General features: G+C 35.5%; 4 protein-coding genes across 11 annotated transcripts; 2 read left to right on the top strand and 2 right to left on the bottom strand.

Annotated features, from left to right (window-relative positions):
* Positions 1 to 296: 296 nt before the first annotated feature.
* LOC105108663 (caspase-6 protein) lies at positions 297 to 2,658 on the top strand. Of its 3 annotated transcripts, XM_011003068.1 has the most exons (4): positions 297 to 541; positions 935 to 1,044; positions 1,322 to 1,393; positions 2,347 to 2,657. In XM_011003068.1, exons 1-3 carry the CDS (start codon positions 387 to 389, stop codon positions 1,381 to 1,383), a joined length of 327 nt encoding a protein of 108 aa, XP_011001370.1. In that variant the 5' UTR covers positions 297 to 386; the 3' UTR covers positions 1,384 to 1,393; positions 2,347 to 2,657. The 3 variants fall into 3 exon arrangements, with proteins under 3 accessions (XP_011001370.1, XP_011001378.1, XP_011001382.1); XM_011003076.1 differs by lacking the exon at positions 1,322 to 1,393 and having other exon boundaries at positions 935 to 1,086; XM_011003080.1 differs by lacking the exon at positions 1,322 to 1,393 and having other exon boundaries at positions 302 to 541; positions 2,347 to 2,658.
* Positions 2,659 to 9,374: 6,716 nt separating this feature from the next.
* Positions 9,375 to 11,455, top strand: LOC105108734 (zinc finger protein 4-like). Of its 3 annotated transcripts, none has more exons than XR_839113.1 (2): positions 9,375 to 10,508; positions 10,966 to 11,455. XR_839113.1 is itself a non-coding variant. In XM_011003163.1 (1 exon), exon 1 carries the CDS (start codon positions 9,856 to 9,858, stop codon positions 10,426 to 10,428), a length of 573 nt encoding a protein of 190 aa, XP_011001465.1. In that variant the 5' UTR covers positions 9,376 to 9,855; the 3' UTR covers positions 10,429 to 10,828. The 3 variants fall into 3 exon arrangements, 1 of the variants encoding a protein (XP_011001465.1); XR_839116.1 differs by lacking the exon at positions 10,966 to 11,455 and adding an exon at positions 10,948 to 10,962; XM_011003163.1 differs by lacking the exon at positions 10,966 to 11,455 and having other exon boundaries at positions 9,376 to 10,828.
* Positions 11,456 to 12,757: 1,302 nt separating this feature from the next.
* LOC105108717 (TIP41-like protein) lies at positions 12,758 to 15,900 on the bottom strand. 2 transcript variants are annotated; one of them, XM_011003144.1, is made up of 8 exons: positions 15,684 to 15,900; positions 15,380 to 15,565; positions 15,116 to 15,206; positions 14,474 to 14,587; positions 14,307 to 14,366; positions 14,163 to 14,204; positions 13,832 to 13,960; positions 12,758 to 13,060 (listed from the first exon to the last, which is right to left on the bottom strand). In XM_011003144.1, the coding sequence occupies exons 1-8, from the start codon at positions 15,821 to 15,823 to the stop codon at positions 12,950 to 12,952; spliced, it is 873 nt and encodes a 290-aa protein (XP_011001446.1). In that variant the 5' UTR covers positions 15,824 to 15,900; the 3' UTR covers positions 12,758 to 12,949. The 2 variants fall into 2 exon arrangements, with proteins under 2 accessions (XP_011001446.1, XP_011001451.1); XM_011003149.1 differs by lacking the exon at positions 14,163 to 14,204.
* A 2,147-nt stretch (positions 15,901 to 18,047) lies between these two features.
* LOC105108701 (G2/mitotic-specific cyclin C13-1-like) lies at positions 18,048 to 21,794 on the bottom strand. 3 transcript variants are annotated; one of them, XM_011003132.1, is made up of 8 exons: positions 21,041 to 21,794; positions 20,319 to 20,407; positions 20,000 to 20,075; positions 19,670 to 19,746; positions 19,508 to 19,541; positions 19,256 to 19,405; positions 18,723 to 18,857; positions 18,048 to 18,507 (listed from the first exon to the last, which is right to left on the bottom strand). In XM_011003132.1, exons 1-8 carry the CDS (start codon positions 21,434 to 21,436, stop codon positions 18,406 to 18,408), a joined length of 1,059 nt encoding a protein of 352 aa, XP_011001434.1. In that variant the 5' UTR covers positions 21,437 to 21,794; the 3' UTR covers positions 18,048 to 18,405. The 3 variants fall into 3 exon arrangements, with proteins under 3 accessions (XP_011001434.1, XP_011001425.1, XP_011001416.1); XM_011003123.1 differs by having other exon boundaries at positions 20,247 to 20,407; XM_011003114.1 differs by having other exon boundaries at positions 20,175 to 20,407; positions 21,041 to 21,792.
* Positions 21,795 to 21,827: the final 33 nt, after the last annotated feature.

The raw sequence follows: 21,827 nt of genomic DNA on the forward strand, positions 1-21,827 counted from the left end.
CCAAAAACTAGTTTTTTAAAAAAAAGTGAAAAAGACAATAATATGATGTAGAAATTTAAAAAATAAAATAAATTATTTTCATTTTGAAAAATGAAAAAAAATCCAGGCAAACAAAAAAAATATATTTATGTTTTAAAAAATTTGAAAATAAAAGGGGAAAATGGAAATTCTATTTCGTTTAGAGGCATTGTTGGCCCACAGCCCAATTTTCGAACAATATAGTATAGCTCAATTGCTGGCTTTGAATCGATTAGGCCTGGGCCAATAGATACTCCTCTACGACGCCGTGTAACCGACAAACCCAAACATCCTCTCCTCTGAAACTAATAGTCTAAAACCCTAACCAAAACCCTCTCTTTTCGCCCCATTCTCCTTCACACGCTGAAATGGCTTGGCGCAGTGGAGGATCACTCTCGCGTTCGCTCATGTCCGCCGCCAGGGCGCCGCTTCCTCGCTCTTCTGCTCCTCTCCCCCGCCTCCGTCCCCCGCCTTCCTCTGCACCCCGTTTACAATCTCGCCGCTTATCCTTTGCTCCTTCCAGGTAGCCGTCCCTCTTGAATTTTTCTTGATGATTTTCTTTTTCTGAAATATTGTTTCCCAATTTTCATTTTTTGTTTCATTTATATTTCTTTCTATTATGGATAATGAAGCTGTAAAATTGACCTTTTTTTGCGTGATAGGCTAGTGCAGATTTTGTTAATACATTTCACTTATTTTGGTTCGATGGGCTCGTTTGAAATGGAGGGCCTATTCCTGTGGATCCTTAAATTTATGAAATAACTAACGCTAGTAATTCTACATTTCGTAAGAAATCAAGAAAATCCATTTTTAATCTATTTTTGCATATTGTTTGTCGAGGCCAATCTGGGGATGAGAATTTCTTCTTCTCCTATTTTATGGTTTAATGTTTCTCTTTGTTCTTGTGTTGTTGTAGGAACTTGGGAGAACTGGGATGCATGCAGTCGTTCTTGCCTTTGGTGTCCGCGGGGAACTTGACATCGCGTCTCAATGCTAATTTGCGGGCTTTTTGTGAGCTGTCTCATGGTACCTTCTGTCGTTCTTGTCCAGATCGCTAATAGTTTCTTTGTGAGTCTTACTGTTTCTAGGTCGCAAAACAAAGCAAAAACAGAATGTTTTTGAATTGTTGTTATTCATGAACTGCTGTGGCATAACTTCTATTGGAAAGAGAAATCTTTTGGGTTGATATCCATAAGTTTGTCAAAAATGTGTTCAATTCACTAAGTGAGCTATAAAGTAGATTTGTTTTTTGTTGGTTTTATGAAACCTGGTTAATGAGAGGAATTGGGACTGGGATTGATAGGGAGGAATGGAAAAGATGGGTTATGCACGTGGACTTACAGTGGGCTAAAGGCGCGGAATTGATGCCACAATAGTAGGTTTCTATTTTTTTATGTTTCTTATTCTTAAAAAACATAAATGAAGTGCATCAATATTGAGACCAAAGATAAAGCAGAGCCTTCAAGACTAAGAAACATAGAGGCGTTTAGTCAAATGCATCATACATTTCAAATTGACTGTTTGCAAGGTTGTTGTGATCCTTGATTCTTGTGCTGGGCGATCCATCTCTCCTTGATTATTTCACTGTTTATATTAAAGGCTCTCCATATAAATCTATCAATATTACAAGGGAAGAAACCTGCTTTCCATTTGCTTCTGAGATAAACACGTTGCAGTTGGATTTTTCTTCATTTATTGTTTTTGTTGTGTTTTTTTTTTTAATATACTCATAATAAGTTTGTTTGCAACCCACTTTTGGCATATCCCTTTTCCTTTGTTGCTGATAAAAATATGATGAGAAACCCTTTTGGTGCGTTATTTTCTCCGTATAGTTTATCAAAAGAGTCATTACTTAACCCCATGAGAGACTTGTTTCCAGTACTGCATATGGAAATTAGAATTCAGTGGATTCTTTTCCATCAACATAAAAGGCCAGCTATAGATTTTGTCTTGCAATTTTTTTCTTTGATGTGTATAGTTTTCTGCAAATTACAAGTACAAACTAAGGTGTGTTACTGCTCTGTTTTTATTACTTGACAGCTTCATCACAATAAAAAATATCTGTATACAGAAGGAGCCACATGATTTTGTAATCTGTACTGGAAAGGCTGAGTTTTAAATCAATTAATCAGTTTTTATGCTGTTACCAGCAACCAACATTGTTCCTAATTTCTGCTAAAACCTGGAATTAGAAATCTTCGAATTCAAAACTTTTCTGTGGTTAAACTCCAAGATTCTTACTGCTTGAAGGAATTACGCCCCAAGAAACTACGCTTTTCTAGTGGAGAATTCTTGCATGGATTTTGAACCATTACCCTGTTATTGCAGGTACTTGAAGAGCCTTTGGATTAGCACTACCATATGCAACGTTATCTGAAGGAAGTAAGTGACTGGAGTACCATGTGGGATGCTAGGAATTTTGTCGTTTTGGCATGGATAATTAATAATGATGTCATGTTCAATGCTGCATCTGAGATCAATGTTAGGTTTTATATACTCTTCGGACAATCTATTAGATGGTTTTGCAGGCACCTGTATTCACTTGTCGGTTTGTGTGCTCTGTTTCTTTGATTTGTACCTTGTCTCTGGAAGGTCCTGTTGTTGATACATGATGATCAAACTTTTTCTAGTTTTTGGAATCTATGTTCTCGTTCATTGTATAAAAGAATTTTTATGGGCCATCACTACCCCGACCCCGCTGTAAGAGCTCAAGGAGTAGCCAACTGCGCAGGGGAATGCTTGGCGTGGTGGTTTTTTTTTTTTTTAGGGGGGGGGGGGGGGGGGGGGGTGTTGGGAAACAATCAATACAAAGTTCCTTGTATTTGAAGCAAGGAAAAAGAGTAATTCTATGACTTTTCTAGATTTCTCCCATAAAAAATAGAAGTTGCCAATTCAGCCTTCTTTGATTTTTTCCAGTTTCTAACCTTGTTCCCTTACCTGTGTATGCACTATGATTACCATGGCCCGGAATGAAACATTAAGTTGAGACAGTAAATCATCCACCTGTATCTTTTTTCTCCATGCCAGACAGGAGAGATATTAACCATTGCTTCCAAGGAGCATCCTCTTGCTGCTCAAGCCACGATAGAAAACAACTATCTAACAAGCAGAAGAAGTTGACGTACAAAAGTTGATACCTCACTGGTACAAATCGGAAATTTCCAACTTGAACAATTGGCCAAATACCTCCTTCCAAAATAAGAGCTGGTACAAAGTCCCTCTTCAAATCTTCCTTGATTTGAGGAACACTCTTTCCAGATGCAAAACCCATGTAAGAGAAAAATACAAGCAGATCCAGTGGTCCAAAGATAATACCATGGTTGGGTTATGGATTGGGTTTGACCATTCATACCCAAAACAGTGGATTTTTGACACCTCACCTGGTTGGGTTTTGGTACTCATTGAGTATCCCAAATTTAAATGTTATAATCTAGAATTATTTAGTACATTTTTAGGTTATTTATTCATTTTAAGTTCAAGTCAAGTAGACCGGTATCTATACTCAATTCAAAACTTTGACATTTTGTCTTAGAGTTTTTCCCAAAATTAATCAGGATATTACTCAGTCATTATCCTTTGCTATAGGACTGATGATGGAGGATAAGGAAAAAACATGTTTCAATCACGGCCTTTCGAACTCGGAATGAACGATCACTATCTTTTAAACTCGGCCTGGACACTTTCAGTGGACAGTTTTGCCATTAGAATTGATGAATCCCTCAGCATTCTTTTTTGAAGGAACCGTGTTTTCCAACCAAGGCTTGAACCGCTTTGCATTATATTCATGACAATGTCCGTGTTGCATATAATGAGGAGCATCGAGGGCATTTCAGAGTGCTTGAAGCTAGAGAGGGTGATGCTCAGATCCAAGCGTTGTTTCCATACCTAAAACAATTATCCAAAACAGACCTGAACTAGAATGTGCATGGATTCTTGATACCCAATTCAATCGATTTCGAGTAACTATTGAATATCCAAAACTCAAACCTGAATGATATAATTTAAAAAAAATTAATGTATAATTAGCAATTTCTTCAAGCTCTACGGAGCTTAGAGTTTTATTTATTTTAGGTCCGGTTTGGGTCAGGCTAGTATTTATATCCAACCCACAACTCAAATTTTTGCTTGCTGATTAGATTTTTTTTTTCTTCCTATTTATCAGGTTTAGGTGAAATTGCTAATGAGATTTTTAGTAGCATTGCAACTTTTGTTTCCTTGAAACTAGATGCCAGTTCTTTTACAATGGTTTCTAATGGATCAAGATTTCTCCTTTTGCACCAAATTTATAATGGTCATGCCCAATAACAACCAAAATCTTAGAATTTAAAGTTTTTTAAATATATTTATCATTTTTTTCTCTACTAAATTTTCCTTAAATATTTTTTAAAATTTGTCTCTACTAAATTTTCCTTAAATATTTTTTTTAAAATTTTTTTTGCAGGTATCCATAAACATTTATCAAAAAAATTACCTTAACATCAGAGAAAACAACTGTGTACAAAGACATGCAACCGAATCATGATTCAACCACTAAAAAAACTTCTCATATAAATATTCCTAATTTTAACACCTCATCAGTTTCTTTAACTTGAATGGTAATTAGTGGGTTCTTGGTGAGATTTTGCAGGAAGCAATGACTGGATTGGATTGTCCTTCAAGGAGAAGAGTGTATTTTCCAGAAGTTACTGGCTGTGACGAGCAAAATACTGTCAAGTAGCATTAAATGATGCGGCATCTGATTTCTGTTTGACTTTTGACATTCTGTGGAGGAACTCCTTGTAAGCACATGGGATGTCCACAACTGATTAGTGTCTCATACTAGTTATGGTATATGAAACAGCACGAGGGGCTGTTCCTCAGCTTGTGCACCATATCCACTCCATATAGACGTTAATGGAGCATCAAATTCTAACCTGGAGTAATTGGTGGTGTTACCCGTGCAACAGTGTACATCCAATAAACCCAGGCCCCACGTTTGGCTTTAATGTCATTGTCATTAATGAGAATCTTAGAAGGTGCTACTTCAAAACAAACGTTAAAGTTTATTGTGAAAAATGTTGTTCTGGATGCTGAACTATCTTGAATTCAAATGCGTGCCAGCTCCTTACAGGTATCACTTAATTCCGGTGAACTCAAATGCGTGCCAGCTCCTTACAGGTATTACTTAGAGCTATCGGTAGCTTTTGATACATGATATATAATGAATAGGATAGGAAAACACAACTCACTTGTAATGGTGTTTGGTGGATAGTGCACATATGGAATATGGTCTCACAAGGCAGTCTTCCCATGTCCATCTCCTCCGTTCATCAAATATATTGCTGGGGTGCAACAATATAGCCCAACTCATTCGATTCTATGGCCTCGCTGAGGGAAGTCTAGAAGTTTCGACGAATCCGAAAGTTAGCGAGGAAGCTCTGAATCCATCCTGTGCAACAAAGGAACTACTGAATAAGTTCTTCAATAGTTCAATAACTCCACTTCGTTTTCCATGTCTCTTTGTAGAGCAAGCTTGCGCCATTCTGCAGCTGACCATTGGCTAAATGAAAGTAATTGAGTCGATATTCGTTAAAAGGAAGCATTCGGGGCCACATGCAACTTGTTAAAAGTCCATATTGTGCATGACTATTTGTGGAGAACTGATCCCAGGAAAAGGCAAGTCACAAATGAACATCAAGTGCTTGGCATTTTATGTTACAAGTGGAAGGCTTACTTCTGGCCCATGTATAGTGATGACTCCTATCATTATCCCAATTACATAAAAAAAGTGCTGTCTTTTTTCACCGACAGTGCATGAAATGAAAAGAACTCGTATCACAATTTTTCGGATGAGACACACAAAAGTAGCCAGGCAGAACTTTTAACTTCGGAGATTCTTGTGTCTCATCTTTTTCCACCTCCGATCGAGTTTAGTTTTTGGCACAAGAGAAACCAACGTGGAGCCAAATTTCGCAAAACCTAATTCAATCCACAAGAGATGGACAGGCCACTTTGCATCACCATTATTCTTATTCCATTTTTTCGAAGCACTACAGCGGTACATTGATTAAAACCATTTTGTATCTATCTTCTTATGACCAGACATATTGTTGTAGTCCCTTTCAACCATTTCCAGGTGCTTTCCAATTAGCCAATGTGATGGATGTGTCACCAACTGATGCTGGCATGCTGCTTAATTATATCCCACAAATTTCATCTCAAGGAAAGAAAATACGAAATAATACAGTGCTTCCATATCAAACTGGATTTCGAGGGTCCACGGGCAACTGTGAATCCCACTACTTCCTACCACCCTATTGTTGTTTTTTGCCACAACTTTGACCTCAATATCGAGCGAGGCAGCATATCACAGGTGAGGCGTGCAGACGAAACTAGTAAAGTCCCAAACCCTTCTTACCACTGACATGACAACATCGAATGAGAATTAAACCTGAAAGACTAGATAAAAATTCACAAAAAAAAAGAGAGTTAAAAAGACTCCAAAAGTATTATCCCTTGTAATATACAAATTGAATTGGATGAGGAATTTAAAAAAATGAATAACTTAAGAATTTTGAGCATTCGTTAGGATCGCGTCGGAGATAACGCCGACTGAGAATGATAGAAAGTTGACTAGAGCAGTACGTTAATACATCAAACTAAAAGCCTAACTTCAAAATTTTCTTCCCCGACTTTTCAAGCCTACATCCTCATGATCTTAATCGAATATGTAATCATGTATGAAGGGATTAATACAGTATTCAGCACCATGATATATGCTACAAGAAAAAATCAAGTTGCAACCTTCATAGACGAAAAAAAAACTCCCTCTTTTCAAATGCTCGATATCCAAGAAGTTTGGGAAACAACTCATGACTCTCCTCAATCTAAAGCCGAGACATTCTAAGTGCCAACGGCACAAATTCTTGTCCTTAATTTATTCCTGTAGGTCTCTATCCTCTCTCATGCATGCCACGCTTGTCAGCGTGAGAGAGAGAGAGAGAGAGAGAGAGGGAGGGAGGGAGGGAGAGGGCAATGAAATATCCTTCATGGCATCTAAGTACCAAATGCCTTGTATGATGTAACAAAAGAATTGAAAATTAGAAAAAAAATTAAAAGGCCTCACTAAAGTCCCTTTGAGTTAGAACATTATAAATTGCAGTAGTATTTTTCGCACTGAAAATCTTTTTTTTTGTGGTTTTTTTGCATGATGTGAGGCTTTTTAAAGATCTGCTTCATGTTTTTTTTTTTGACCCGCAATGCAGGTTTCTTGGTTGTTACTTCTTGATTGAAGTCAACATCTTAGAGCTTTTTTCTTGGTGCGCTGGTGGCTTTGTCCAAAAAAAGCACAGTCTGGTTTCATTAAACTGGTGAGTTTATTAGGTTTTGGCTTGGCTTAGGTTGTTGGTTTGTGGCCGGTCAATGGATACTTGCTGGGCCTTTAGGATTTTTGATTTGTTGAGTGTTACAAAATTAGACATTAAATGCACACCTTACCACTAATGCACCCGGTTGCTTGGTGATTGTTGAGCTGGTAAATGGATGCTTGGTGAACCTTTCAGATTTTTTCTTTGTTAAGTGTTGTAGGATTAGGCATTGTTGCTTGGTGATGATTGTGAAAGTATTGTTCTGGTAATCTAGGATTAGATGTATGTTTGATTTAGAGAGAAATTTGTTGAGATTTCTATGCTTTATTGATTAGCTTTTTTAGTTTGGTTGCTGTGAGATAAATTTGTTTTTATCTATTATGGTTTCATTTGTTTTCTAATTTCTTTTTGAATTGTTGAATTCAAAGGGTTTTCATAGGAGTTGAACTAGGGACATTCATCTTTTTATTCTACTTTTTTTGTTTATATCATTGATTTCATCTCTTTTTTGGAGAGGTACATGGGGTGTATATAGTTATTTTCAAAATATATGCTTAGTTTTTTGGGATATTTTCAAAATTTTTAATGTCTTGATTTGATTGATATGTTTTATTTTTTTATTGTTAAGAATTACTGATATTTTTTTTACTATGTTTGTTTAGCAGTTAGCTATTAAAAATTTTGTACTTTTTATATAATGATAATTTATCATTATTGTTGTTGTTGTACTTCATTAACAAAGTTCTTTGTGCTTATAAAGTTTGATATGTATGTACTTCCAATTTCTTTAGCTTTGTTTAATTTTAATTTGTATTCTTTATTTTTTTTAAAGCTTGGTTGTTGTTTTGTTAATTGGGTTTTATGTATGTTATTATGATTTTAAAAGTTCTTTTAGATTATTTAGTTGTTGTATATCTTTTTATTATTATTATTTATGTTGTATACGGTAATAGTTTATCATCGTGGTTGTTGTTGTTATTTATTTTATTAAGAAAAAATAAATATATTATGAAACTTTAAAATTAATTTTTATGTTGTTGTGGCGATTATTTTTAAAAGTATTTTTAATTTAAAAATATATAAAATAATATTTTTTATTTATTAAAATTAATACACCCAAAGGGTTTTCATAGGAGTTGAACTAGGATTGAATGAGACATTTATCTTTTTATTATACTATTTTATATATATATATATCATTGATTTCATCTCTCTTTTGGAGAGGTACATGGGGTGTATATAGTTGTTTTCAAAATATATGCTTAGTTTTTTGGAATATTTTCAAAAATTTTAATGTTTTGATTTGATTGATATGTTTTATTTTTTGATTGTTAAAAATTACTGATATTTTTTTTATTATGTTTGTTTAGTAGTTAGCTATTAAGAATCTCGAGCACTTTATTTAATGACAGTTTATCATTGTAGCTGTTGTTGTTGTATTTCAGTTAACAAAGTTCTTTACGCTTATAAATTATGGCAATTCCTTGGAGCCATCACCATTCATCCCCACCAACATTAAATCAGAAGGCAATTAGACAACAAAGGAACCCTACCACCATTGAATTTAATATTTCCATTGAGCTTTGAAGCTTATCACTCACTCTCCTCTCCGAATAGGAAATGCATCTTTTCAATGTCTTCATCACATAACATACCAACTTACATGACAGAGTACTGAACACTACAAATGTGCCTGTTTCGAAATTTGCCCACCATTATAGTGTTTACCCCAGAAACACTGGAGAAGAAATGTACAGGCAAAAAAAATGAAACAGAAAGTTATGGTGAATAAGAATCATATGCCGGTGTGATCCTATCTGCGTGGATGGATGGCTTGCTTGCTTGCTATCATCAAAGTAATCCAACCGTGATCAAAATCACTCGATGAATGCACACGTGTGCATGCTCTCACATTTATCTATAAGGATGGGTAGATCTACCCATACATGCATCATCTATAAAAAAAAAAGAAATAAAAAAAAAAAGCAAGCATCTAAGAGCATTTATACTGAAGACAGAGAAGTGAAGCAGTTTTATTTGTTTAGGAGAGGATGAGGAGCACTGGAGGCAGAATCGATTTACCATGAGATTATGATCTTGACCACGGATGGGATTAATGTCCAATGTCAACCTTAAGTTTCTCTACTTAATCCAAAAGAGAACCATGTAAAGTTGGCTTGATTTGAGGAGGGAAAAGATAAAGATGGATGGAAGTGGGGAATCCTAAGCTTGACAAGGGCAACAGTAAAGATGACATAAGCATTGTCCCGTGAAACACCGAGCATTGGGCTAGTGGGGTTGCTGTATTGAGACCAAATAAATAAATAAAAAAACGTCCAATTTAACTTCATTTCCAAAATTGTTAAATCTATCTCCATTTGTTTCCCCTCCCCTGCTTCGATCTAACCCTTCGAGCCTGCCACAATCATTCCATCTCTTCCCTGCTCATTTTCCCTCCATACACTTCCTAGAAGTTCAGATTCGTGAAGATATGATCTTCCAGGAAGAAGCGATCGAAATAAAAACCAGCAAGCACGAAAATGAAATGGTGGGCAACCACAACAACAATGAAGGTTATAATGATAACAATCCAGGAGAGTGGCTGAATCTGAGACTAGGTGGAAATCCACCCTCAACAGCAGGAGATTATGACTCGCAATCAAGACCTACTTCTAGCAAGGTTTTCTCATGTAATTTCTGTAGAAGGAAGTTCTTCAGTTCTCAGGCACTTGGGGGTCATCAGAACGCCCACAAGAGAGAGAGAGGTGCGGCCAGAAGATACCACTCCCAGAGGATGATGACAATGATGGGCTTGCCTATCAATTCTCCAATGGCTAGATCACTTGGGGTCAGGCCCCATGCCGTTGTGCACAAGCCAACCAGAGATGGAACTCCTACTGGAGGGAGATTTAATGAAGCCAATCCAGGATTTGTTATGTCATGGATGCCCTTCGCACTTGATGATACAACGGATTTGACATGGCCAGGCAGTTTTCGCTTGGATCCACAGCTACCAGAGACATCATCGGAGTCACTCAAGCTTGACTTGAACCTCCGACTCTAATCAAACCCCCTGCTGTGATTCCCAATTTTCTTCACGTGGAACAGTTTTTGAAGTGCCATCTAATACAGAAACTAATACAGGTGGGCAACCAACCCTTTGAAATGTTAAAAATCATGCCAATTCTGCTTGGTCAAACTAGAAGAAACATGGAAAATGCCCTACAACCATGTATGCTCGTCATGTCCAAGAAACATGGGAAATCCCCATCCCCCCCTTTAGTTCAATTTCTGGAAAAAATAAATGCCCGGAACCATATTTATATGGCACCTAACATATAGGGGTTCTTTAGATCCTTATCAACCTCCATTTTCAAGCCACTGTACATTTCTTTTTAGAGTGATGATAATTTTGTTTGTTTGTTTGTTTTTGCAATAATTATACCATTTTACACCTTCAGTAATTATTCTCTCTTTCACGTAATGATTATGCTGTTTGACATCATTGGACCTTTTTTTTATTCAATTAAAAGTTTTTTGAGCAATTATTTTTTATGCAATAATTATCCATTTTACACCACAGGTAATTATTCTTTTGCAGATATGACTTATAAATAGTTGTTGGAACACCCTAACACAAACCAGACAGTGCCAAGAAGGGAAGGATTATAATGGAAGGAAAACAATTAACAGTTTAACACCATTTGAGATCATGTGTTAGCTCTCTCTGTTCCCGATATGGCTCTCCAAGTGGCATTTTACATTTTAACATTGCCCTTATTTCTTGCTTATATGTCCAAAGATCGCTCAATAGCCAAAACGGATCCATATGGCTGACCCCAACTACTTTCGGATTGAGGCTTGGCTGATGTTATTGTTGTTCGAATTTTCCTTATGGTACCGGCTTCGAAGGTCTTATCGGGCAGCTCAAAAGCTCCCTGGGACGCCTTCCATGTGCCTTCCTTTCCTCTTTTGTTTTAGCATCTTTTCTCATGCTTTTCTTTGGCAAAGAACCAATAAAAGTCAAAGTTTTCTATGCTAAAATCTTGAATTCTTTCAATACGTCACTAGAAGTCTTGAAATCAACCCAGTATCATGCATATCCTTGGACTATTATCTCCTCATCTTCCTATTCAAAGAGCCCCAGCTTCGCCATATTCCATAGAATCTCCGGGTCTTTCCTATCTACTATAGTTTTGTTTTTTTATCCTATTTATCTGAAAATGGATTTGATTTGCTTCAGTTATGAGAATTCCTACCATTTCTTCTTTCATTCATCCAAGATGATCCTAATCTCCGTCGATATTACTGCCGGCCTTGCGCTGGCCTATCATCTGTATAGTGGAATTTGTCATTTAATTTAAAAGGGCTTAACCATGGCAAATCACGAGGCAACTGAGTTTTTGTGATCAATCTCTTTTCGGGCAATCACAGTACCCTTGTCCGTGGAAGTTGACTACCCGAGAAGCAAAGGGAGAAACTAGCCTAGACTGTCTCCGAATTGATTTATCATCTCCTAGTTGGAAAAAAATAATTGATCTAATAGGGTAGTTCTTCTATTATTCCTGCCTCGGTCCATGTCCTTTATGACCCTTATCTTCTTGCAGAAGCATTTTGCACTTGTATCAATTTCTCTGATATAACATAATACATTTCGTTTAGAAAACTGTTCAAACCGTGTTTTCTTAAACTTGGATTATTGTTATTTTTGTTAAAAATATTTTTATATATTTTCAAATCATTTTATGTAATCTCAAAAATAATTTTAAAAAAATAAAAAATATTATTTTAATACATTTCTAAAAAAAAAAACACATTAAACCTCAAACACTTCCACAATCTCAAACAACCCATCTTCCGGTCCTGGATTGTTTTGTTTGCATATCCCATCCCAACATGCTCAGTTAATTATACTCGCTCATGTGCGTGTTTCTCCAAAACCACCCATTACTTTATAGTTTATAGATGTAAATCATTTGACGCTGTCAATCCTCCCAACTAACTTGATGTCTCCATGAACATGGTCAGGAAACACCAAATGAAAATGTCAATCAGGAGATCATTATCTATCATTGATGATGGGTAGGTTTCTTTATCCCTTGCAAAGAGTTCTGTTAACTCCTTGCTTTCCTATTCCCTTGTCATCTGAGCACTTCTTACACTTCATTTTCTTAACTGTGGTAATGTATTTCAGTTAATACAGCACTCCAAGAGCTTTTCTTTCCTTCTCATTCTGCTTCCTTTCTACACTCTAAATATAGCTCATATGCTCTAGTGGTGCTTATGCATCTCAGTTTGTCCTAGTTACAATGTCATGTGCATGTTTTCCTATTAGTTTCTGCATCCCATTCTCATCCGATGTAGAAACAATTTTCACAAACATGAAAACAGAATATCTTAAACTAATATCTTTGTTCATCCATTGAATATCGTTTCCTTTTTCTCTTTCCACAAATAAAATCATAAAATAGTTTACAGTCTAATAAGCAAATAAAATCCACAATCCACGTGAAAAGACTTCATTTCTATATGGCCTCAACATTGTAAGCAATTCAAATCTTCATGCACAAAGACAATTTACAGCCTCAAAAATTACAGTGGACCTTAAGCTTTTGAGTCTTGTGTACGATGACGGGAAGCCTTTGGCTGATGATGCTTGGATCACTATATGAAGCAGAATCTGTAGGATATCCTTTCTGCAAAATAACATAACAGAAAGTGATGCATAAAAATTGGAGAACTCCTGTTACACAAGTAGACTGTACTACACTTAGAAATATATCTAAGAAAAGCATTACTTGCCTACAGAGAAAGAGAAAAAAATAGATACCCATTCGAGATCAGGAAGACATAAAAAATGATTACCCGATTTAAACAGCCTAAGTGGATGCATATTAAAACATTATGAATTTACAGTGATAATACTGTGACATTTATATCAATGCAATGAAACATGTACAGGCCACACACTTCCACATAGAACCAACTTATTTGAGAACTTCTGCAGTCATACTAATAGGACAAAGTGCAGAAATTAGCAGATTCAAAGATGTGTAAATGACAGAAACATGTATTTTAAACAGCAGCACGTCCTATGCCTAGACTTTCCCAGGACATGCTGGACTGCTTATTCTGTTCATCCTCTAGGAAAAATTCTGTACTTCTATCTTTCTATCCAGATTGGCTTTTCCTTTTGCTCCTCGCTCCTCTTTTACACACAATTTTGAAAGCTGTTTGCACTACTGCTATTTTTTAGAAATAACTAGATGATCGTTCCTATGATAACACTCCCAGAAAAAACTATCTTTACAGCTTCTGAAAAAGTAGAGACCAGGAAAATAAAGGTAATAAACACCCACCACACATACACACATCTAGCCATGCATGTGCTCTTTATTGTGGGTGGGTGGGTGGGTGGGTAGATAGGGAGAGGAAGGGAGAGGGAAGGGGAGGGAGAAAGAGGTTACAGCAGCCAGAGCTTCAAAGGTGGCTTCTCTCCAGCAGCTTTCTCGAAGAACAATAGGATTTGCACTTTCACTAAAAGCACAATGCATACGAGTGTCCCTTAATCTCATTAGCACCCCATCAACTCTAAGCTGTAACAGAGGAGGTCGACAAGAGAAATTTAGTGAAACAATATAAAAGTGAAGAAAAAATGTCCCTTTTCAGGAAAGGAAAATGTTTAAAGCTTCTTTATACCAAGCATTGATACATGCACACATGTACAAAGAAAGAAATGGAGCAGTTTTACTGAAATGGATGTGCAAATTGAGTAAAAAATAATGATGATTAACTCACCCAGAATTGCAAAAGAAGAAACCAGCAACTTGGCATGACTCTCTACAAAACTCAAAGAGGAGATAATCAATTCTTTGGAAACTGATTATCAGGCAGCATATCGTATCAGTACTTAGAACAACTAGTAAAAGTTTCAGTATTTACCACTTTTACAGTTAAAAGTGACACCCCATTATCAGCCAGTTCATCTTCATACAAGACTACCTGTGGAATTAAACAGATTATTTAATCATGACACCCATAAATACCAGGAAGAGAATGAATTTCAAATTTCATGAATTTATGCTCTTAGTGTTACACAAGGAGTCAACCTCATCATAGAAAAGAATAGGCTCTTTTGAAGCAAGTGCAACCACATCAATTTGCTCTTCACAGTCTTCCCAACAGGGGCTGCAGCTAGCCTCCAAAATTCCCCCGCTGTCTTTCTGATCACAAAACCAAGGATATGATTTGCAACGTGTTCTTACACAAAACCAAATGACACGAGAAAGAGAACAGTCATTTTTTTATATATTTAACAAAAGCTTAATTACACTATATTTGAGCCAGCTTATGTTTTTGATTCATCAATGGTCAATCTCAGCCATGGTTAACATAAATTTTTTAAAAAAAAATCCAAGTCATGTCATAGCCTTCACAGTAAACCCAAATAACCTAACTAAAAAAAAGTTATAATCAGGACCTCTTTTGAAGTTGTTAACGTTTTGAAGGGGAAAAAATGGCAAGAAGAAAGATGAAATAACAAAGAAAAGAAAAACAGAAAATCCAACATTAAACTAGAAAGTGCTAACGTAAAAATTCTCAACAAGGAGGACATGAATTAATCCATTAAGTCCGCCTACTTAGAACATGACTTTAACCTCCAACATAAAACATCCTATAGCAACAAGTCTTCACTTTATTCTCTGCCAACCACAAACACAACAAAAGGTTTGTTAAGTGACAGAACAGACCTTCTCTATATCCAATTCCATTGTTTCACTACCACAATAAGGCGTCGTGAATGTATAATCATAATCCAATATCACCTGCTGGAATGGTTTGCTGTAAGTTGAATTCACACCAAGTGTTAGCACAAGCTAAAAACAATCTCTCTTGCCTCATGCTCCTACACGTTACTATATCAAAAATTGAAACAATTGAATGTCTATTAACACAATGAGCTTCTGGATGCCATATATTGATGCAATTAAATTCAAACAAATACTTAAAATTACCTTCTAGATTTCCATTGTGCAGCAGCAGGGACTTCGACCGGAGGTAAAGCCTCTTGTTTCCAGCCAGTTAGGGCATCAAACGCATTGAAATGAATTTTGGTACCACTAGTCGCATGTTTAAGTTCTAAACAACTTTCTCCAAAAACCATCTCTGGTAAATGAGAAGTTTTTAGCTTGTCTTCCCATCTGCGGCAATCGCATCAACCATCAAAAACTCTAAAATTAACCATTTGTACTCAGATTGGCATGAGACACTTCAATTGGGTGCAGATTTGAAACTTATTTAGAAAGAGAGGGAGAGTACGTGATCAGAGAGGAGGACTTGAGAATGGCGCCGTTGCAAGATACGATTTCCCAGCCATGGATGCGGAGTCCATGACGGCCATCGGTTAAAATCTCGGCGCCAGCGGCTTTTAGGTCTTTGTCATCGACTTCCACATCCATCGCGATGGATTTTTTATTACGGATTCGGTCGGTGTGGCAGTTTTTCTGCTTCTCTCTGGCCTTTTCGGGTCTTAACTCTTAACCATGAGCATCGCGATTTTATTAGGCATTCCGGGTACGAGATTTGACGGGTTCGGGTTGGGCCGAAAAAGCAGATCCAATTTAGTAATAGATTGTTAAGAATAGAAGGGCAATTTTTATAGTTACTCTTTTTCATTCTCATTTTTAACCTAATTCTATAGTTAATCGACTTCGAAGTTCGAACACCAAGCGACATGGTAAAATGTACCGAAAATAAGCAAAAACATTTAATGGTTGATTGATATTTAATCTCTTAAAATTTGCTTTCTAAGAAAAATAAAAGCATTTTACCTCGATAGTGGTAAGATTATTGAATTTTTTTCACTAGGTTTTACATGGTAAATGACATGGCATCTATTTTAAATAAAAAATTTAAAATCATTAAATATGATTTTTATTACATTTAATGAAATAATTTATTACTTTCCTAGATTAAAAAAATAAAACATAAAACTTTATTCAAATTATAAAAAATTCTTTGATATCATTATTAAATTAACCTATTAAGTTAAACATAAAATACTCCACTCTAATCCTTGTCAAGTTTTGATTTTCAATTAAATTATTTAGGAATTGTGATGATATGATCCAATTAATTTAACAAATTTTAAAATAAAAAATAAAAAATAACATGAAAAATAAAACCAAATATGTAAATTTAAAAGTAATTTAAATGATCATTAAAAAGAAATTTGGCTTTTAAAAATAAAAATTAAAGTTTTTTTATAATATTAAAATGATAATATATTATATCAATTCAAACTCATTAAATTATTAAACATATGACTTGGATTGTGAATTTTAATGGTTCAATAATATTTTTAAAATTTTAATTATATAATAAAAAAATAAAAAATAATTTAATATTCATTAAAAAAATTAAAAAAAAAAAACAATTTGATGGAGCACACCTTCCTAAATGGTCGAACAAGTCAGAGTTTTTTTTTTTAAAAAACAAAGTCACCGTCATTTTTTTAAAGTTCATTTCTCGACATCAACCATTCTTTTTTAAATGAAACTAAAAAATTCTCATAAATTTAAAATGAAATGTATATTTTCTTAATGTTTTAATTTAGAGTTTAATTTTATATAATTAAACTCTAAAATGATATATTTAAAAGAAAGTTATTTTTTTATTAAAAAAGCTAAACAGTAGGTTCATTGTTTATACGTAGTTAATAAATTTTTTTTCTTAGTATTTATTAATTATAAAACTTAATAACTAATAAAACATCATTTATATAATGCCTTGTCATTTGGTAAAGAATCTAAGTAAAATAAATAAAAAAAAGTATCTTTAGTCTTATCCTTTGAATTTTTTCTCTGTAAATGGAGGTTAAATTCTTTAGAAGTTCATCCACACTTACATTTATGAGAAATTATTCTCTAGCGGTCCCTTTTAAATTCACATGCGGGATGACAACGGGTTCTAAATTATTTATTCAACATTGTTATCAAATAAAAATAAAAACATTCCCTTTTCTTTTAAACCATGTTTTTTTTTTGTTTCCCAAGACCCGGAAGTTGTATTGCATTATCTGTAACCAGCATAGTTACAAGATATTTTAGATGGAATATGAATTTCTTACATCACAACAACAATTAATGTGCCTCTTTTCTTGGGGGTGTTCGAATATCAAGATGCTTCAAATCTTTAGAATACCATTTATTTTCCAATCACAAACAAACCTTTCTTTTATATATAAATAAATAAATAAATACATATATATATATATAATGTAAAATGCCGATCTGTGTTTCAGAAGATTAGTTTTTCTTAATATGCTTTTCGTTTTAAATTTAATCATTGTGCTAAGTGCTAAGAGATGTATAAAGTATCAACCTTTCAAATTACAAGAGGACTACGTGTTTGCATTTTAGTGCAAGAACACTAACCGTTTTAAGCTCTACTTACCTCCTCTACCTATATTTTTCATTTTTTGGCCATGAGGTAACCTGTCAAATAATAGCACTAAGCTCCCATGTTGCCCATAATTAATTCTACAAAGATTCCTTCAACTGAACCCCTGAACAGCATTTAGATTGAAACATAAGTATTTTCTTCCAGATTTTCTACCCTCGTTTTTAGCATCAAAAGATTTCTTACTTGGGAGCAAAACTCTTGAGAGGTAGAAACTAGAAGAGACTGAAAATGTAACCTTTTACCTGGGATCAAAACCATAGGGATTTTCAATGTTTCGGAGTCGAGAAACATTAGGCAAGGCATATTATGTTCCTAAAGCTAACATGATGTACAGTGTTATTTGCAAATTCAGAGTTTACTTTGAACTCCAACCATAAAAGCCTGCCATACTAATGGCTGGCCGCCAGGGTATACGAAGCTAAACGTTACCAGTTTATAATGCCATAGTCTTGAAGAAGCACCTCCAATTTAAACCACCAGCTATCAACAAGAAGTTGACTAGTACCACCATCCAATTGAGCAAGGACATCAAAAGAAAATAATGCTGTAAAATCTGCTGTATGAAAACAACACTACCTCAACGCATTCTTGAGAATCTCACAGAGCATAGCTCATTGATGGCCGCAAAGTAACACCCAGGGACTTCTGAGGGAGGAGATAAAGTTGCCACATGCTTAAACTGTCCCAAGGAAAACAGAAGAGAAGGAAGGAATATCACCATATTAATATTTATTAGCTGCAACCCCATGACCTAAATGTTATAAGCCATAGTTGTGCAATCAACAGAAAAATAGCGGGAATCCAATGAATCATATAGCCATTTCTCAAACCAGTTTCTTTGGAAGGTAAGCACATGAGATCAGAAACAAATGCAGATACTGTAAACTGGAATACCTTGTTCTGTGTGTATTTATCTCTCACTGCTCGCGAAGAGCTTCCTTTTCTATTTAATTGAATGTCATGAATAGCAAGAACACATTCCTTAAGGTCAGATGGTCTGTAACCTGAGTGACGCTGCAATGCCATACTCTGAAGAGACACAAAAAAATAATTAGAAAGAAAACATTTGCAAATGATGCAGCAATCTTAAAGTAGGACTAAAATTCAAGATTTCCTGATTTTATCATCTATCTCTCAATATCCAGGAAATTATTCACTTCTGCCTGTTGCGATCAGCCCGAGCCACTTCCAGTTCTGAATATTCATAATCTTTTCTCATAATGAGTTTGTAAATGCTATTACAAAATCACAAACCAACGAATTTAGGATTGGCTGCCCGTGTTCTTTACACTATTAAGGATATTTCCAAATATCAATGTCTCTCCAAAGCTGAGAATTGCAATTCTAGCTCAAGTCTACAATTAAAATTCTCAGGCATAATGAAATATTCAGAAACTTGAATATTCCAAGGAAATTATATTTTTTACCCAAGGATGCATCTGTGGCTGGATCGTGAAACTTGAAAGGAAAACAGCTGACGCAGCAATCATTGATGGTAAGAAGCGCATGCACCGATATTCTAACAAACTTAGCTCTGCCAGATAACAACTCAAGGGCTCGAATTGCAAATCAGAAGACTGAAAAGAAGATTTTCGACAAGTAAGAATTAGTTAAAGGTGAAAGAAAAAGGAGAACAAGCAAAAAAACATTCTGAACACAGCATAAATAGGATAGCCTACTTCGCAATTCTCTTGAGCAGCTTTCAGCAAGATTCTGCATATCCAAAATGATGTGTTGTTAGTGGGACTGGCTATCAGGCAGGAATCATACATGGGACAAGGAAAAAGAATTCATTAAATGCAACAACCTACTGCCAGCCTTTAAAAGAAAAAAAAACTTGCCTGAGAAAATTTATTGTTGTAGGAGCACCCATTTCATAGTTCAATGATTTAAGTACTTGTTTCTCCATATCAAGTACCTGCACATTTACCCAAATTAAATACTAAACCAAAAACATGAAACCGAAGTGCTGAGTTTAGCTGCCAAAAATTGATGAAAAATAAAATAATTGAAGTTCGCATCAAGCAATTCTTAAAACATGAAAAATTTGAATACATAATACAACTAGTTCAGTTACTTAACAAGTTCAATTTCAGTTTAATTTGTTTCAGTTACTCAACAAGTTCAATTTCAGTTTAATTTATTTCCCTTAATGTTATAGAGAGACACACCTGATCCTTGGTGTAAGTGTTGTCTGTTATGTGGCAGAAGCTATCGACATGTGGAGGACTAATCTCTTCATACTTCCTGCGTCATCAAAGCATTAGCAATTAGCATTACAAAGGTGGAACAGCAATGAATAACTAACAGAAAACAGAACAACAATATAGAGAGTCGTCTTTTTACGAGGCAATAAGCATGCAAGAAACACCAAGAAGCTGTAGATTGTTCCTTCTCAAAGCCTGTGAAGATAGAAACCTATCGATATACGATACAGTGAGATAAAGGGTGTCTGAGACAAGTCTGTATTCTTCAGCAACTTCCACTAACCAATCCACTAGAATTTCCCGCATATTGCCTGATACATCATTCTGCACCTCCCGCATGTAATTTGACAAGCACCTTCTATTGCCCTCCATCTGAATAACCAATCATTATTTTTCAATTTTGTAGTTTCCAACTATGTTATAAAAGTAAGATACTCAATTCATTTAGTGAGAAAACAAAAAGGAGCCCAGATACGTAATGAACAAATCCAAACTAAATCACCGAAATTAGAAACCACATAAACCCAACATATGAAAAAATTGTCACTTGGACCCAGCCTATGTAAAAAAGCAGTGATCCCCTATGGTAGAATTGATTTACTAAATCTATGAAAAAAGTACTCCAACTTGACACATACCAAATTTACATGTCAGTAAAATAGGAAACGCATCCTCCAAATCCAGAGGCAAGAGACCAAAATTTCTTTTTTTTCTCTTGTTTTCAATCATCTTACCAGTCAAAACAGTCAAAATCATTGAACGCAAAACCAAAATGAACCCAAACAAGCAGGAGTACTTATGTTGTACGGAGAGGGGGTGCGACAACATCAAAAAAATTTCCTGATCGAAGGCATAAACCTTATTTCTCTTACTGGTTAAATCCAAGGTTCTTGTTTCATTGGTTTCTCATTAAAATGAAGGAAAACGACACCACCAAATTCAAAACCCAGAAATCAATTAAGAAAAGAACAGCATGCTATTAATTAATTAATTAATTACTAATACCTCCAAGGAGTGAAGATATCGATAGATAGAGGAAGCGTGAGAACACCTCCTTAACCCTGATTTTTTAATGGACTCAGCGCTCGGAAACTTTTCTAAATCGTTATGATTCCCCTCTTTCACTTCACATTCAATCTTCGGGGTGGTCTCGAAATCCGAGTCTCGACTTGACTCAGTACTTGGTTGTGGCAAGTCATCCGCTTTGGCTGCATACTTAGACTCGCTGATATTGCAATCCGAGTTGTTGGTGATGTGGAGAGAGTTTGTGAGTTCACCCAATGGGACTCGCTTCTTCTTGGAGGGTGGCAGAGGGTGGTGAGTCTTTGGGGCCCGTTTCCTGGATGATGATGATGTTGTTGATGAGCGCGTGGTTTGCACGTGATTCTCATTCTCGCTCATGTCTACTGTGAAAGTCTCTTTTACCTCTGTAATGTTAGAGACAGAGACGGAGAAGGAGAAGGAGAAGGAGAAGAGAAGACCAAGGCAGTTAGTTTTATGTACTTTTATTATTGGAGGATGGTGAGCTTGTTCTATTAGAAGCGCTTTAAGTTAACAGATTTATCTTCTGTGTGTGTTTTCTTTGGGCGGGAGATTTTCTTCTTCAATGGAAGAGCAAGCGGTGTCGTTTTCGTGAAAGGAATAGGGCCTCTTGTGAGAAACCTACCTTCTTAGTTTTGGGCTGATGGTAGCATGGGATGGGTTTATTTATCGAAAGTTCAAGATAAAGAAAGAAAAGGGCAAAAAACAGTTGGATAAAAGCGATTTATTATAGCTTTCATTTGGATCCGAG

Source organism: Populus euphratica, unplaced genomic scaffold (genome assembly GCF_000495115.2).
Source record: "Populus euphratica unplaced genomic scaffold, PopEup_1.0 scaffold3.1, whole genome shotgun sequence".
In the NCBI taxonomy this organism is placed as follows: domain Eukaryota; kingdom Viridiplantae; phylum Streptophyta; class Magnoliopsida; order Malpighiales; family Salicaceae; genus Populus; species Populus euphratica.